The 16,584-nt window shown below is 42.7% G+C and overlaps 1 protein-coding gene across 1 annotated transcript in view; it reads left to right on the top strand.

The window, feature by feature from the left end:
* Positions 1-16,584, top strand: part of LOC138665894 (alpha-2-macroglobulin-like protein 1) — an 84,388-nt gene that overhangs the window by 35,210 nt on the left and 32,594 nt on the right. Inside the window, exons 15-23 of the mRNA XM_069753839.1 lie at positions 159-308; positions 937-1,104; positions 2,124-2,235; positions 8,789-8,930; positions 9,038-9,263; positions 9,444-9,570; positions 11,060-11,181; positions 13,588-13,639; positions 15,494-15,577. Of these exons, the coding sequence (XP_069609940.1) occupies positions 159-308; positions 937-1,104; positions 2,124-2,235; positions 8,789-8,930; positions 9,038-9,263; positions 9,444-9,570; positions 11,060-11,181; positions 13,588-13,639; positions 15,494-15,577 (1,183 nt within the window). The remainder of the gene's footprint in view (positions 1-158; positions 309-936; positions 1,105-2,123; positions 2,236-8,788; positions 8,931-9,037; positions 9,264-9,443; positions 9,571-11,059; positions 11,182-13,587; positions 13,640-15,493; positions 15,578-16,584) is intronic.

Here is a 16,584-nt window from a genome sequence, read left to right as displayed (position 1 = left end):
TCAAATGCAAATCAGGCGTATCATGGTTATAATGGTTGACAAGGTCTATGATCTTTTAAAACTGAGGTCTGGATCCTTCTCAATTGGCCCCTTGACCGAAGTGTGGTAGTTTATGACGAGCTGCTATCTGAAGCCAGTGCTATTCTTTTCTATTCCAGGTTACTTTGGACTTTTCTAAGAAGGAAGCTTTGCCAGGGTCTGATGTTACTTTACGTATAAGTGCCGATCCTGGATCGTTGTGTTCAGTGAGAGCGGTGGATAAGGGCGTTCTGTTACTGAGACCAGAAGCAGAAATCTCTGAGGATACGGTGAGTTTTGCTCATAGACTTATGTACCGTGTTGATTTTTTTTTACAAAAAACATTCACTGTCCTTGGGTTGAACCCAGGACTATCATTGATGAATATCCATACTTTGAACAATTCGTCACATCTGGCAATTCATTTTAACAAGAAATGAACAAGGAAGATGTGAAAGGATACATAGAACCTAAGGCTGTGTGAAGGAGATGGTGAGTTCTACTTCAATGGAAGTCTTCAGACAGAGACTGGACAGACATCTGTCTGAGATTTTATGATTCAAGTATTTTGCACCTGTGCTGCCTCCGCCTTTATCATGGGGGACCTGTGGCATGCTGTTGTGCATTTGTGTCTGGACATGGTAATGCAAGTATGGCTGCTATTTCTCTTTTTCAGTGATGTTTTTAGTTGATCTTTAGTTCTTTTGTTTTGTGAATTATTGTGTTCACATGTGCGATCTGGCATAGGGAAATTAGATTGTGTCCTGCTGGGTGTAGGAATTGATGTTATCATTTGAAAAAAAATTTTCATAGTCATGAATTCTATGACGGCTTTTGGGACCGGACTTATGCATGTCTGGAAAAGTCTCTGACTGAAGAATACGTGGTCAAAGTTCTTTTTCTGCATCTTCTTTCTAGGTCTATAGATTTATTGCTAGAAGAAATCAATTTGGATACCCATATCGTGTAAATGAAGATGACCCCATATGTTGGAGGCAACGTGTAAGCTTTCTACACAGTAAGCGTAGAAAGAGATCCTACAAGTGGCAAGCACCATCCTCTCCTGATGTTTTCACTCTAATCAAGGTATAAAGGACCATGTGGTAGTTGTATGTTCTTGAAAAGTTGTCTTTACACTATATGGGCAAAAATTGCCTTCCTCCAGATTACACCTGCAGGAACTTTTCTAGGGTTGGCTACTTTTTAGTTTTAACAGCTTACACTCTTCTGGGAAGATTTTATACAAGGATTTGGAGATGTCTGTGGGAAGTTTTGCCCCTTCAACCAGAAGAACACTTGTGAGGTCAGACACTGATGTTAGAGGAGAGGGCCGGGCTCACAATGTCAGGCTAAGTTCATTGCTCGAGCGTTGCTGCCAGTCATGTTCTTCCACACCAAAATTCCACAAATCATGCCTTTATGAACCTTGCTTTGTGAACTGGAGAATAGTCACAGGGAACAGAAAATGGACTTCCCCAAACTGTCCCCACAAGGTCATTGAGTCAGCAGAGCATTGGTGATTTTTGAGCCCTCAGCACCCTATTAAGGCTTAAGAGATAATGTCTCTACATTATGGAAAGCAACATGCCTGAGCATTGCATGGCCTATAAGACGCCTTGCCCAGGCATGTTACTCTTCAAAAGGATAGACGTTACCCCTTACACCCTAAGCAGAGAACTCCCATAGAGCCAAATCAGATCTTTTGCTTTGCACTGAGGAGCAGCAACCATCACCCTAGAACATGTTTTGGGGAATAGAGATTCTGGTTTGACTTTTATCCTAAGTTATGTGGCAAGGCTTGTTAAATGGTCGAAATTGACTTTTAGGATTGCTACTTCCAATAAGTGTCATTAGAGTTCCTGTCATCTTTCTTGCTGAACAGAAAATGTGCATATTTAATACAAGAAGGTGTAATAGTCATGTGAACAGAGCCTTAGTACATAGCAATGTAGATAAGAATTGCAAGCAGTGACATATTGCTACAAAAACAAAAGCATGCACCAATTGGCCAAAACCATGGGCAACTACCGTTTTTCCAGAAATATCAGGAGAGCAGTGGACTGAAAAAGGAGTACACTTTTTTTTTCTTTCTTTTTCTCCTCTAGCATATTGGAATGAAAGTCATCACAAATACCCAGGTGAAAAAGCCACAGGAGTGTTTCGAGTCTCCATCAATTTCTGGATTGAATACTTTTGGTTCTGGCTCACCTATCATTGGTAAGATAATCTTTCTAAAAAGTTTCTTGCTTTCTTAAAAATGGCTCTTATGATACTTGAGACATCAAACCTACAACCTACTTTAAAGTAAACGTTCACATTTCTTCTAATGGAACACTCTAAATCCAAACCGAGCCATGCCGTTGAAGGGGTATTGCAAACTCAGCCGTTCATGACTGAAGCAAAAGTATCTGTTTATATGTAGAACCCAAAACTTATCCGAACTACAGAAACCGGCAAGGGGCTGATCCACCGCTGTGTCAGTAGCTCCAACCACAAATACTCCTGCTTCATCCATGAGTGGCTGAGATGGAAATACCCCTGTAAACTGTAGCATTGCCGTTGCCTTTCAGCTGTCACTAGAGGAAGCAAGTATGCTAAATAATATTGAGGCCACATAATCTATGGGACAGAAATTGAACAGGACAATTTTCAATAAGTTGTTTTAGCGCCCCCCCCCCCCCCCCTCAATTCTATGGCACCGTAAGACTCTAGAAGCGATCTTCAATAATTCCCTAAGTGCTTCCCTCCTATGTATTAAAACACTTATGCTTGCATATCCGAAGAGGTACCAGTAATGGGTGACTACCATGTTGATTGGCCACTGGTGGATCTTTCCAGTGGCAACTACATTTCTAAATAGAAGAGACTCATTGAGGAGAAGTAAACAGTTTTCAAATGGTGCAATAGTTCTAAATTGCAAATATGTGTCCAAGACTTCTCCTACCTTTCTGCAGTCTCCAGGACTTCTCCTACCTGTCTGCAGTCTTCAGGACCTCTGCTACCTGTCTGCGGTCTCTAGAACTTCTCCTACCTGTCTGTTGTCTCCAGGATCTCTCCTACCTGTTTGTGGTCTTCAGGACCTCTGCTACCTGTCTGCGGTCTCTAGAACCTCTCCTACCTGTCTGTGGTCTCCAGGACCTTTCCTACCTGTCTGCAGTCTCCAGGACCACTCCTACTTATCTGTAGTCTCCAGGACCACTCCTACCTATCTGTAGTCTCCAGGACCTCTGCTACCTGTCTGTAGTATCCAGGACCTCTGCTACCTGTCTGCGGTCTCCAGGAGCTCTCCTACCTGTTTGCGGTCTGCTACCTGCATCCCAGTATCCTGTCTGCCTGTGGCCTCCAGTGTTTCAAGTACCTATTTCCGGTGTCTAGGCTGCCTTTAACCTCCCATGCTGCTAGTCCTTGGTTCCCGTGTGCCTTACATGCCTGCTGCACCTTCACCTGTAGGCCCATGTGCCCACCCGGAACTGGGCTTAGAGGATCTCACATTAGAAATCTCAAATCTTGGTTATAAACATGCAACAAGACAAGTTGCCTCAGAACAGAGAGCTTGAGACTTGTGTGAGCCAGCCTGAATGCCTGCAGGGATGTAACCCAGTAAATAGCCAAAAAGAAGAAAATGGATGCAGATCACAGTCGAGATAACAGCTCAGTTATCTGTAGGTTGCACAAGGCGCTCCTGGGAACTGGTGCTCAAGTAGGGTCCTACCCCATACACTGCAGAAAAGGAACTTGGCACTTAATGGTATGCTACAGTGAAACTCTTTATTTAAATATAGAATCCAAGAAGTTTTATACTGTTTTAGTATTAAGGCCCCTTCACATTAAGCGACGCTGCAGCGATACCGACAACGATCCGGATCGCTGCAGCGTCGCTGTTTGGTCGCTGGAGAGCTGTCACACAGACCGCTCTCCAGCGACCAACGATGCCGGTAACCAGGGTAAACATCGGGTAACTAAGCGCAGGGCCGCGCTTAGTAACCCGATGTTTACCCTGGTTACCAACCTAAAAGTAAAAAAAACAAACAAGCACAGCGGCCGGAAAGCAGAGCGGTGACGTCACCGCTCTGCTTTCCGGCTGACCGACGCTCACAGCCAGTACAGGAGGAGTGCAGAGCACAGCGCTGGAGGACAGACAGCGGTAGGTAAGTATGTACTGTTTGTTTTTTTACTTTTAGGATGGTAACCAGGGTAAACATCGGGTTACTAAGCGCGGCCCTGCGCTTAGTAACCCGATGTTTACCCTGGTTACCGGCATCGTTGGTCGCTGGAGAGCGGTCTGTGTGACAGCTCTCCAGCGACCAAACAGCGACGCTGCAGCGATCCGGATCGTTGTCGGTATCGCTGCAGCGTCGCTTATGTGAAGGGGCCTTTATGCTCAGACCTACGTCAGATAAATGGATTGAAATGGAGGAGAGGTGAAGCAAAGGAGAATGAAAAGCTACAGTTAAAGATGGTTATACAGATAAATGAAAAACCCTCAGTGCCAGTCAACTTGCACTTCTTATTCTCCTATGCTCCACCTCTCCTCAAGTGCAATCCTTTTATCTGATGAAGGTTCAAGCATAGGGTCGAAATGTTAGATAACTCTCTGGATAGCATATTTAAGAAAGAGTCTCACTGCAGCATAGCATTACATGCCAAGTTCCATTTCTATAACATCTCAGCTATGTCCAGAAACTAAAATACAAACACATCTGAAGTAGTCGGGAGGATGAACAGGTCATGAAGGATGTAGCGCAGTGTTGTAACTAGAGTCCAATGGACTTTGGTGCCAAATTTGAGCCTTTTCCCCCTCATGTTGTCCCCCCTCCCTGCATGTTGGTCAGATGTATGGGCCCTTATAAATCCCAATAGGACACATGTGTTGCCACCCCTCTCCCATTATGTAATGTCCTCCACCCTGTACTAATGTCCCCCATCTTGGCCCTCTTCAAAGTACAGTATATATGTTCCCCACCCTGGTATATATGTTTCCCTTCCTGGGCCTATCCTGATATATCTGTCACGTATCCTGGGCCCCATCCTGGTACATATGTCCCCCATCTGGGCCCATCCTGGTATATACAATGAAGAGCAATAAGGATAACAACAATTTGAACTTTTGACTTTCAGGCTCCATATTTCACCATAAACTACTGCTTTGATCGTGAGACTATCATCATTTTATAGACAATCATCTTAGCTATCTCATACATAAATTTGACTTTTAACTATTTAGCATCTGATTTGCTATGCATATTCTTGTCATGTCACTGCATTGTTACTGTTTTGCTCCTGGTGGTGGAAAAATATTTTTCTTCCTAAATACTTCAAAATACAACCTGTTCTCACATTCCCTAATAGCTCAGTGTGTTATTAGGTTGATTCCCAAGTGAAAGGTCATTGGTTCGAATCAAGAATAAGCCATGAAGACTATTTCCCAAGAAAAGAGAAACAGCATCTTGCAGCTCATCGATAGCGGTCTCTTGGCCAAGAAAATTGCCAAACTGCACCATGTGAGTGCCATGACAGTTGTAAGAATATGAAAAGAAGTCCGTCCATCCATTCAGAAACCAAAAAGTGGACGTCCAAGCAAAATATCAAAGTCAACAAGTTGGCTCATCCCAAAGTCTATCAGTTTTGGCGCGACAAGCACAGCAGTGGATGCGGCACCGCAATATATTTCAGCTCAATGTGCGTCCTCGGACGCACAATCAGCTGAAATAGGCACTGGCGTTGATGGCCCCCCTCCCATATGGGCCAACTCATAACCTCTGCAACCGCAATCGTAACACATCTGATGACACAGCAAAATGCAAAAGTTGTCTTCATGAGTCTTTGAGAAATGCTGCTTCAATCGCCGGTCTCTTGCTTTCTGCACAGTGGTCCTACGCTCCTCCTCCCCCCCTCTCAACTCCGCCAGCAACTATTGGTGGCTCAAATCAGGACCATCCCAGGAGGAACCAAATATACTTTACTGTATATTTAGCACAGTAATTCAGTTGTTGTATTTAACACAATAAACAGGACCCTTCCAACAAACATAAACTGCTACAAATGCTCCATCCCTCTCTGCTCACAATGTATGTGACTGATTCTGTGGGTTGGTCACCACCCTAGCAGCCTCCATAATCCTCCTTTCCTCATCCACCCTCACCAGCTTTCAAAGTGTTCCAGCTCAGTGAGCTCAGCCTCAGATAATACCATAAAGGTATCACACCCACAAGATTCCTATTTTGCTTCTCCCACTGAGAGCACTCTATATTTTTTTTAGATAATAAGATATATTGAAGAAAAGGCCATCAGTGTGGGAGGACCGGCTGCACTTTTCTGCAATATATTTAACTGTTTCCCTTGTCAGCAGAGTGTAGGAGGGGGAGCCGGGAAGGTAGCCATGGCCGACAGCAATCCCTGTATCACTCCCTGGACACCCTACTGCATAAATTTACATTTCTCTGCTGCGTTACCTCTGTGCTGACTCTCTGTGCCATCTGGACTTGCCCGGCACGGGGATGTATTCCTCACAGATGGTTCTGAAATTAGGCTTCTTTTACACATACTGGGTTTTTTGAGGCCCGTTATTGTGGGCCTCTTTTGCGGGCCGTATCGCCGCAATTTTTACGGTCTGCCGCAATAAGGGACTGCAAAAAACTTGCTGATCGCCATTTTTTCGGGTTTCCAATACTATGGAAATAGTATTGGGAAAAAAACGGAAGTCACGGTGCACCGCAAAAACAATCTTCCATTGATTTTGCGGCCCCCATTGAAAATCCGTAAGTCGTAAAAAAGATCGAGCAGGCTCAATCTTCTGGGCCCTACCGGGCCCGGGGACAAACTTTCCCTAACACAAAGTGTGCAAAACATATACAGAGCAATATACGGACAGTATAACAATGCTCAAGTACAAAAAACCTGCTATACTCACCCTCCGCCGCCTTTCTTGCTCCTCTCCACGCTCCCGGGACCGCTCCATTGCAAGCGGCAGCTTCCGGTTCCGTCCCAGGGCTGGTGTGCGACAAGGACCTGCCGTGACGTCACGGTCGGTCATATGACCGCGACATCATCACAGGTCCTGTTCACACCAGCCCTGGAACGGGACCGCAAGCTGCCACTTGCAATGGAGCGGTCTCGGGAGCGTGGAGAGGAGCAAGAAAGGCGGCGGAGGGTAAGTATAGCAGGACTACAACCGGCTATAGGTGAGTATATGTTTATTTCTTTTTTTAAGTCTCTATACTACGTGGCTCTATGCTGACCAATATACTACGTGGCTCTGCTATATACTATGTGGCTGGGCAATATACCGTACTACGTGGGCTGTGCTATATACTATGTGGCTGGGCAATATACTACGTGGCTGGGCAATATACTACGTGGCTGGGCAATATACTACGTGACTGGGCAATATACTACGTGGCTGGGCAATATTCTACGTGGCTGGGCAATATACTACGTGGCTGGGCAATATACTACGTGGCTGGGCAATATACTACGTGACTGGGCAATATACTATGTGGACTATGCAATATACTACGTGGCTGGGTAATATACTACGTGACTAAGCAATATACTACATGGCTGGGCAATATACTACGTGGCTGGGCAATATACTATGTGGCTGCGCAATATACTACGTGGCTGGGCAATATTCTACGTGGCTGGGCAATATACTACGTGGCTGGGCAATATACTACGTGGCTGGGCAATATACTACGTGGCTGGGCAATATTCTACGTGGCTGGGCAATATACTACGTGGCTGGGCAATATACTACGTGGCTGGGCAATATACTACGTGACTGGGCAATATACTACGTGGACTGTGCAATATACTACTTGGCTGGGTAATATACTACGTGACTGAGCAATATACTACATGGCTGGGCAATATACTACGTTGCTGGGCAATATACTACGTGGCTGCGCAATATACTACGTGGCTGGGCAATATACTACGTGGCTGGGCAATATACTACGTGGCTGGGCAATATACTACATGGCTGCGCAATATACTACGTGGCTGGGCAATATACTACGTGGCTGGGCAATATACTACATGACTGCGCAATATACTACGTGGCTGGGCAATATACTACGTGGACATGGATATTCTAGAATACCCGATGCGTTAGAATCGGGCCACCATCTAGTACATATAAATATATATATATATATATATATATATATACACACTTAAAGGGGTTGGGGAGAAGAAGAGAACAAAAACATATTTATATCCCTACAAGAGTAAGATCCTGATGACATTGTGAGAGCTGGATTATTGTTCTGCGGATGCGCTGCCCCAGGGAATAATGGCGCCTGAGCAGAATGTCGAGCAGGGAAGACAAGAGTGACCTGTCAGGCACGGGCAGGAGGCAGGCGGTGGGTGGAGTAATAGGGTAATAGGGAGAGAGGTCAGGGCATTAGTGCAGTGCCAAGCCTGCATAAAAACTCTCCAACGGATTTCTCAAAAATGAAGACTAGGATTTCTAAAATATATGGATTTAATCCACAGTGCAGCGACTTTACATAGATGACATTGGTTTGGTGTGTAACAAACCTCCTTACAGGTTCCCATTAATAACCTAATTGATCTCATTCCAGGGCATGTAAGTGCACGGATTTCTGGGTTCATACTCACTACTGAAAAAATGTTTTGAAAATTTTGTTTCCATTTTTTAATCATTTTCATATCAGTAACATGTCTATCTACCAATAGATTTTCATAATTTTACAACTTTCCTTCTTGCTGATGCAATTTCAATGTTGAGTGTATTTCTATTTTCTAGATACTCAAGTTTCTGAGTTCCCAAGCTCAATCGATGATTACGACGACTCCCACTCACGTGTAACTCTCACTGTGACCGAGATCACAAATAAAATCCGGACAATGTTTCCTGAGACCTGGATCTATCAATTGTTGACAACTGGGTAGGTTCTTGTGTTTTTAATGTGTATAAAAATTATATAAGTATAACTAAAAAATAAAAAGGAAGTGATGGATGCCTACTCGCAAATTTTATTTTCTGATTGTTCAGCTCAACGGGTCTGGCAGAAATATTGATGCAATTACCCGATTCTATTACTGAGTGGAAAACCACCGCATTCTGTATGGGAGACGTAGGTCTGGGTATTGCACCCACAACCTCCATACAGTCCTTCCAGCCGTACTTTGTTGATTTCACACATCCATATTCTGTCGTCAAAGGAGAGAAGTTCTCGCTTACTGCTACTGTGTTCAACTATCTGGCCAGCCCAATGATGGTAAGTGCAGAGACTTTCGGTCATGTGTTTTGCACCATGTAGGCTGTGATGGTGTGTCCAGTTTATGGGGCGCCAATGCGACTCGCGATGATCACAGCTGAGATAGACTAGGGGTAGCATGCTGACTGTAATATTAGTGACGCATTGTCTGAGATGTTAATCTTCCCTGTCAATGCACAGGTGAAATTCCATATTGAGGAATCTGAAGATCTGCAGATGTATGACTGTCCCAAATGCAGCATCCCTCAGTGTCTACCACCGCAGCAGACTATAGTGTTCGCTTGGGAAGCCAAAGCTCTGCACATAGGTGATTATGTCTCAAACTACACAAATGTTCCAGATTGGGCAATGTGGACCTTAGGAAACTACTACATACTGAGCAATGTGGACCTTAGGAAACTACCACAGATTGGGCAATGTGGACGATAGGAAACTACTACAGATTGGGCAATGTGGACCTTACGAAACTACTACAGATTGGGCAATGTTGACCTTAGGAAACTACTACAGACAGGGCAATGTGGACCTTAGGAAACTACTACAGACTGGGCAATGTGGACCTTAGAAAACTACTACAGACTGGGCAACGTGGACCTTAGAAAACTACTACAGATTGGGCAATGTGGACCTTAGGTAACTACTACACACTGGGCAATGTGGACCTTAGGAAACTACTACAGACTGGGCAACGTGGACCTTAGAAAACTACTACAGATTGGGCAATGTGGACCTTAGGTAACTACTACAGACTGGGCAACGTGGACCTTAGAAAACTACTACAGATTGGGCAATGTGGACCTTAGGTAACTACTACAGACTGGGCAACGTGGACCTTAGAAAACTACTACAGATTGGGCAATGTGGACCTTAGGAAACTACTACAGACTGAGCAATGTGGACTTTAGGAAACTACTACATACTGAGCAATGTGGACCTTAGGAAACTACCATAGATTGGGCAATGTGGACGATAGGAAACTACTACAGATTGGGCAATGTGGACCTTATGAAACTACTACAGATTGGGCAATGTCGACCTTAGGAAACTACTACAGACAGGGCAATGTGGACCTTAGGAAACTACTACAGACTGGGCAATGTGGACCTTAGAAAACTACTACAGACTGGGTAATGTAGACCTTAGAAAACTACTACAGATTGGGCAATGTGGACCTTAGGTAACTACTACACACTGGGCAATGTGGACCTTAGGAAACTACTACAGACTGGGCAACATGGACCTTAGAAAACTACTACAGACTGGGCAATGTGGACATTAGGAAACTACTACAAATTGGGCAATGTGGACCTTAGGAAACTACTACAGGTTGGGTAATGTGGACCTTAGGAAACTACTTCAATGGTTCATGATGATCACAAACAAGAAAAGACAACCGGGGGGGCGTTGATAAGATTAGCATGCTTCTATGTATTTGTATTCCCTGTTTTCCTGAGTTGTGCTATTCCTCTGTTGCTTCTCTTGGATATGTATGATTAGCATAATAACTGGCTACTACCATTTCTATTGTCAATAGTGTGTGCCCTTCCACAGTTTCGCACTGTCAGCACTGATTGTATAGTGCCAAAATGTGTGAAACATTTACAACAGGAATGCCAATAATTACAGAGTTCAAGGAGGAATAAGAGAGGAGGCACACTGAGGAGTCTTAAAAAAGATGACCCGGACTGTTCTGTAATGGGATATATAAAGTACTTGTATCTCTATTTTCTGAAATACGCATGTCAGGAGAACGTGTATCCCTGCAATATACACATAGGTAATTTTGCTATCTCAAGGTTCTGCAGAAATCCAGCTAAGGACAGAAGCCATTTCTAGCCAAGAGTTGTGTAACGGGCAGCAGCCGATTGTCCCGGACACTGGATCTTCAGACAGCCTCATGAAGACTGTGCTAGTTAAGGTTGGTCTGACACGATGCCACAATGTTCATTAGGTCCTATTCAGAAGGTTTTTTTTTCCATGTTTATGAATAATACAGACCGTTTTTTATCAGTGTGCCCGTTCCACTTCCATCCATTTTTGGCCTGTGTCCCTTTCAGTGTAGTAAGCTTCTCCTACCCATCAAGGTGCTTTCGCATTGCATTGTGTTTTCCTGTCCGGGACATGTGCGCCGATGGGGATATAGACTGCAATGGTGACAGCAATCAAACATGCGCTCTGCTGTGCACTTACCTCGGGAGTGTACCCCTACAAGACGCAGTCTACTACAGTACATCACAGTGTCCGCCTCCTGTAGTCGTACACTCCCAAAAAAAGTGCACGGCAGAGCCCTGCTGTCACCACTGCAGTCTACGGCCCCATTGGAGAGCACGTCTGGACCCCGTTTTGCTGGGAATTTTGGACATATGCCCCGACAGGGACGCACAACGCAGTCTGAAAGCTCCCTTAGACTGCATACACACATCTGTGTGACATGTCCGTGTGCTGCTGTCCGCTTTCTCTCGGACAATACACTGCCCCATAGAGATTCATTGATCCACAGTTTTAAACCAGATCCATGTGTGAAGGCTCAGAGACTTAGAGCAAGTCCTATTCTCAGTTTTGTGGATCAAACTCAGCCGTTTAAACGGAATTTGTCGGCTGGTTTTGGCTATGTAATCTTAGAGCATCATAATGTAAGCTCAGTGAGCCTGATTTCAGTGATGTGTCACTTACTGGACTGCTTTATGCAGTTTTGCTAGAATCCTTGTTTTCTCTCTTGTAGATGTAGCAGCGCTGTGTGTAACCCCGCCCAAACCACTGATTGGCAGCTTCCTCTGTACACTGTCAGAAAGCTGCCAATCAGTTGTGGGGGTGGGGTTACACAGATTATCTGGACTGCTGTACACGTGAGACCTAGTCCTGCAGTGATAATCTCCTGTTGATAAAATACTGATTGTATTGAAACTACACCACACAGCCTAGTAAGTAACACATCCATATATTGAGACTAACTTGCCTTATATTATACTGCTGTCAAATCAAATAGCAAAAACTTGCCGACAGTTTCCCTTTAAGTCTACGGCAGACTTTGTCCTTCAGTTTTACATCTGCGTTTCATCCGTTTTTCACTGATCCATTTATAGTTCAGTCTACTTCCTTTAGTTTTAAAAAACGGAGGGGAAAAAAAAAACTGGATGCAAAATGGATGCCACATTAGTGGAAAAAGTCAGTGTAAAAATTCAGATGGATGTGACAATGTAGCCTTAGGCTGCATTTTAATTTCTGTGTTTCATGGTACTTGGCAAAAAGAAGACGTCCATACAGAGGAATTTAGGACCACGCCCACTTGGTTAAAAATACTAGATTTACATACAGGGAAGAGGGGGCCATATCTCGGTAACGGAGAGAAGTGGGAACAAAAGAAAAACAGCAGCATTTACACCAGATGTAAAATTTGTTATATTTCAGTGTCTTAATAAGTTAACATCACATTACCATGAACATTGGAAGACCGAAAAGAGTCTAGAAGACGCACTATGGTTTTTCAAATACACTTGAATGGAGATCGGGCCCAGTCCAACAGAATCTGCCTCTGCCCCTGATTTACTCCTGTGAATGAGATTATGACGGTGCCCTAGTTGTTAGAAGATTAATGCTTAATTCAGGCTCGCACGTCCCTGTTACACCCTGTGCTATTCTCAGCCCTCTCTGTGTCAGCAACTCTCACCCATTTAAAATAAAGATCTTAAAAATGTTAAAGAAGACTCATATTTGGTAAAACTGCAGCCATAAAAGCCCAACCTATCAAAATATAATATTAATTAATGAAAACCTTACAGGTTTCGAAATGCAGCGAGACAAGCAATTTTTTTTTACTTCTACGAATTTCAGCATTTTTTTCCCCACTTAAAGAAGAAAAAAAAATATGTAAATTTGGTATCATCGTAATCGGACCGATCTGGAGAATCCTATTTTCAGGTCATTTTTCTTGCAAAATGAACATCATAAAAACAAAGGTTACAAAACCCAAAAAAAGCAAATGTGGTGACTGCCTGTCGATCCCCTCCATGGGGAACGAGCGAGAAGGGCTACGCTTTCGCCTCTTGAATACAGATGACTCCTAGTTATTAGTCCGTTTTATTATGTTATTACTCATGTTAGCCAAGGGGCAGATTATTTTGGCTCATATAAAGACCTGATTCTGTGAGGCCGTCACATAGCAGATACGGCTGACAACCCCATGTTTGCAGCGGCAGCCTGAATTTTGAGAGATCTGATTTTTTTTGGTGGCTAAAATGTTTTTTCTAATGAAAGGAATTACCGTAGCTGTGTTTGCATTTCTTTCTTTAATTTCCTAAATCTCATTCATTCTATGTTTGCACAGGCGGAGGGCGTACCGATAGAGATTTCTCATAATTCCATTCTCTGTGCTGGAGGTACAGTTTTTCTTCTCACTAATAACCTCTACCTGTATTGTAACTGGGCGCTGCAGGATGAAAGTGAAATAAGTGAATCCATTGTGACATGCATTTTGCATGCAGATTGAGCTGCTGATCCACTGAGGACTTTCACGCTATGAATTGCAAAGTGTGAAATCCGAGGTGGAAATCCAAGAGTTTTTAGCACAAGAACTAGAATGCTGCAGATTTGAAAATTACTGTGTTTTTTTTTTTTTTTTCCCACTTTATATAGACGTGCATTAACCCCAGATTAGTGGGGTTCGGAATCCACACATCCATTATTTGTTTCTTATGTGCTCCAGAGAGACTAAACAGTTATTTAATTGCAAAGCCACTGTGTTGATGCATTAGGTAAAAGATAAACCTTTGCCTTATGCATCAATAGGCATTCTCAGTTTTACATTTTTTTGCTCTGTCAACAGGATGCATCAAACACAGGTCAGCTCTGCCTGTGTCAGCTATGCTATGCTTACTTATTACAAGCTCTGTTGTAGGGACACAACAGAGCAGAGTGCAGGACTGTTGATCTCTGCTAGAAACCAGCTAACAGAGCAATGATGTAAAAACAAATACAGATACATTAATATAAATCGAGCAGACAGACTATTGTACAGGACCATACAGTGCACAGAAAAATAAAGCATATTCTAAACGTAGATTAGCTTGTTGAGGTGCCACATATTGGTGATGGAGGTACAGCAGAGCTGAGCACAGTATAGCCGAGCTGTGCTGGAAGCCAGTTCTATTTTACACATTCATCGTTCATCCAACTTCCATCACAGTTCTTAGACATCATTTCAGGGAGGTGGCTGTAGTCAGGTGCACACAGGATAAGGAGAGGTCTGCACTGCAGTACTGAGGAGAAGCAGGGTGCTGCTGGGAAATGTAGCTTTAGCAGTGTACGAATAGGATCGTCCATTTTGGTACGTGAAGCTGGAAAGACAGAGGGGCAGATGAAGATGAGAAAAAAGACACAGATAAAAGGAAGAATCTTTATGTTGCGCTTGGCACTGAATATTAATAAGTATTTGTTTTTATTGTGCTTTGTGAAATATAATGTAATTCTGGGAATAATTCTTTAATGGCTGTATCACTGTACAAGACAATTGGATGGTTCAGCACTTAGGACAGTTCATTAGAGGGGCAATGTGCTTATTGTGATCTGATCACTTTTCCTTCACATTAATAATATTATATACAGCTCTGGCAAAATTTAAGAGACCACCACATCAAAACCCTGTCATGGGCAGCCCAATCTCCAGACCTGAACCCCATCGAAAACCTCTGGAATGTAATCAAGAGGATGATGAATAGTCAGAAGCCATCAAACAAAGAAGAACTGCTTACATTATTGTACCAGAAGCAGAATGAAAGACTGGTGGAAAGCATGCCAAGACGCATGAAAGCTGTGATTAAAAATCATGGTTATTCCACAAAATATTGATTTCTGAACTCTTCCTGAGTTAAACATTAGTATCGTTGTTTCTTAATGATTATGAACTTGTTTTCTTTGCATTATTTGAAGTCTGAAAGCACTGAGGGTTTTTTTTTTTTAATTTTGACCATTTTTCTTTGTCAGAAACAAAATGCAAAATTTATTGCTTGGAAATTCGGAGACATGTTGTCAGAAGTTTATAGAATAAAAGAATAATTTACATTTTACTCAAAAATATACCTATAAAGAGAAAAATCAGACAAACTGAATATTTTGCAGTGGTCTCCTAATTTTTGCCCGAGCTGTATTTTAAAGAACTATTCTCTGTTCTTTACCAAGGCATATTTAGTTAAGAAAATCACTAACTAACTTTTCCCCTTCATCTAATTTTACAGGAAACCTCTCCAGTGAGACCCTTTCTATTACATTACCACCTGCAGTGGTCCCAGACTCTGCCGTTGCTGTCTTTTCTGTAGTGGGTAAGGCAAATACATAATAAATCACCAATATTCCGAGCGGAAATTAACTCAGCATTGTCTTCTGATGTATACATTGATGCACTGGTGCTCTAAGACCACACGGATTAATATAATGAAAGGGCAGAATGCTCAAACCCACTGCTCAGACATGTATGTTGCTGGAAATTTGACACAACCTTTGAAGTATAGGATTTACCTAGAAATTTGTGATTTGTGTCAAAAATGTGTTAATGTACCACATAGCCACTTAATTGTAGTTTTCACCTACTTTGAAGTTTTTAAAGCCCAGCCACGTAAAAGAATTACCATTTTTAAGAATAATCATAAAATAATTTGGAAAATTGGGGATGATTTTCTATTGCTGTTTAATGTTTAGAGACTACAAAGTTTATCAAAACCGTTGCAAAGAAAAAAAGTGTTGTGTTTCTAAGGTTTCGGGTAATTGAGAGAAGCAATCTAATTGGTTATTATCAAAAACTAAGTTCTGCCTTACACCAGACAGAACCAAAAACACATGGGCCACCTGCATAGTGAACAAGTCTGTAGAAACCTGTTCACACCACCAAAGAACTTGAAGACACAAAAACGCACAGAGAGGTCAAAAATACTCTGTTGTAAAAAAGTCACAGTAAATAAGCAAGTGCTAGTCAAAAAATGAAAAAAATACAAAAATACAGGGTATTTAGTTAATACGTTTTTTTGCAAAAAAAATGTATGTTAAGCTGCTCCACCAATCGCCAAGGTATACCCATAATAGAGCAGTCCTATCTAATGTATATAATCCCTATCTGATGTATTTAAAAACCTGATCATCTGTATAGTACCTGTATAAGCAGGGTTCAGAGAGAAAAAATATACATGTGGACATGCAGGATGGAACAGCTACAATGCAAATGACCACACCAGACAGTATGAAAATGCACCAAATTTATCACAGTGGCTGTACTGGATGATAGATTTGGTTTATCCTTAGGACCTCTATCTTTTTGGAGGGGTGGGGGTGCCTC

The sequence above is a fragment of the Ranitomeya imitator genome, chromosome 2 (genome assembly GCF_032444005.1).
Source record: "Ranitomeya imitator isolate aRanImi1 chromosome 2, aRanImi1.pri, whole genome shotgun sequence".
Taxonomy (NCBI): domain Eukaryota; kingdom Metazoa; phylum Chordata; class Amphibia; order Anura; family Dendrobatidae; genus Ranitomeya; species Ranitomeya imitator.
This window is presented reverse-complemented; position numbering and strand designations above follow the sequence as displayed.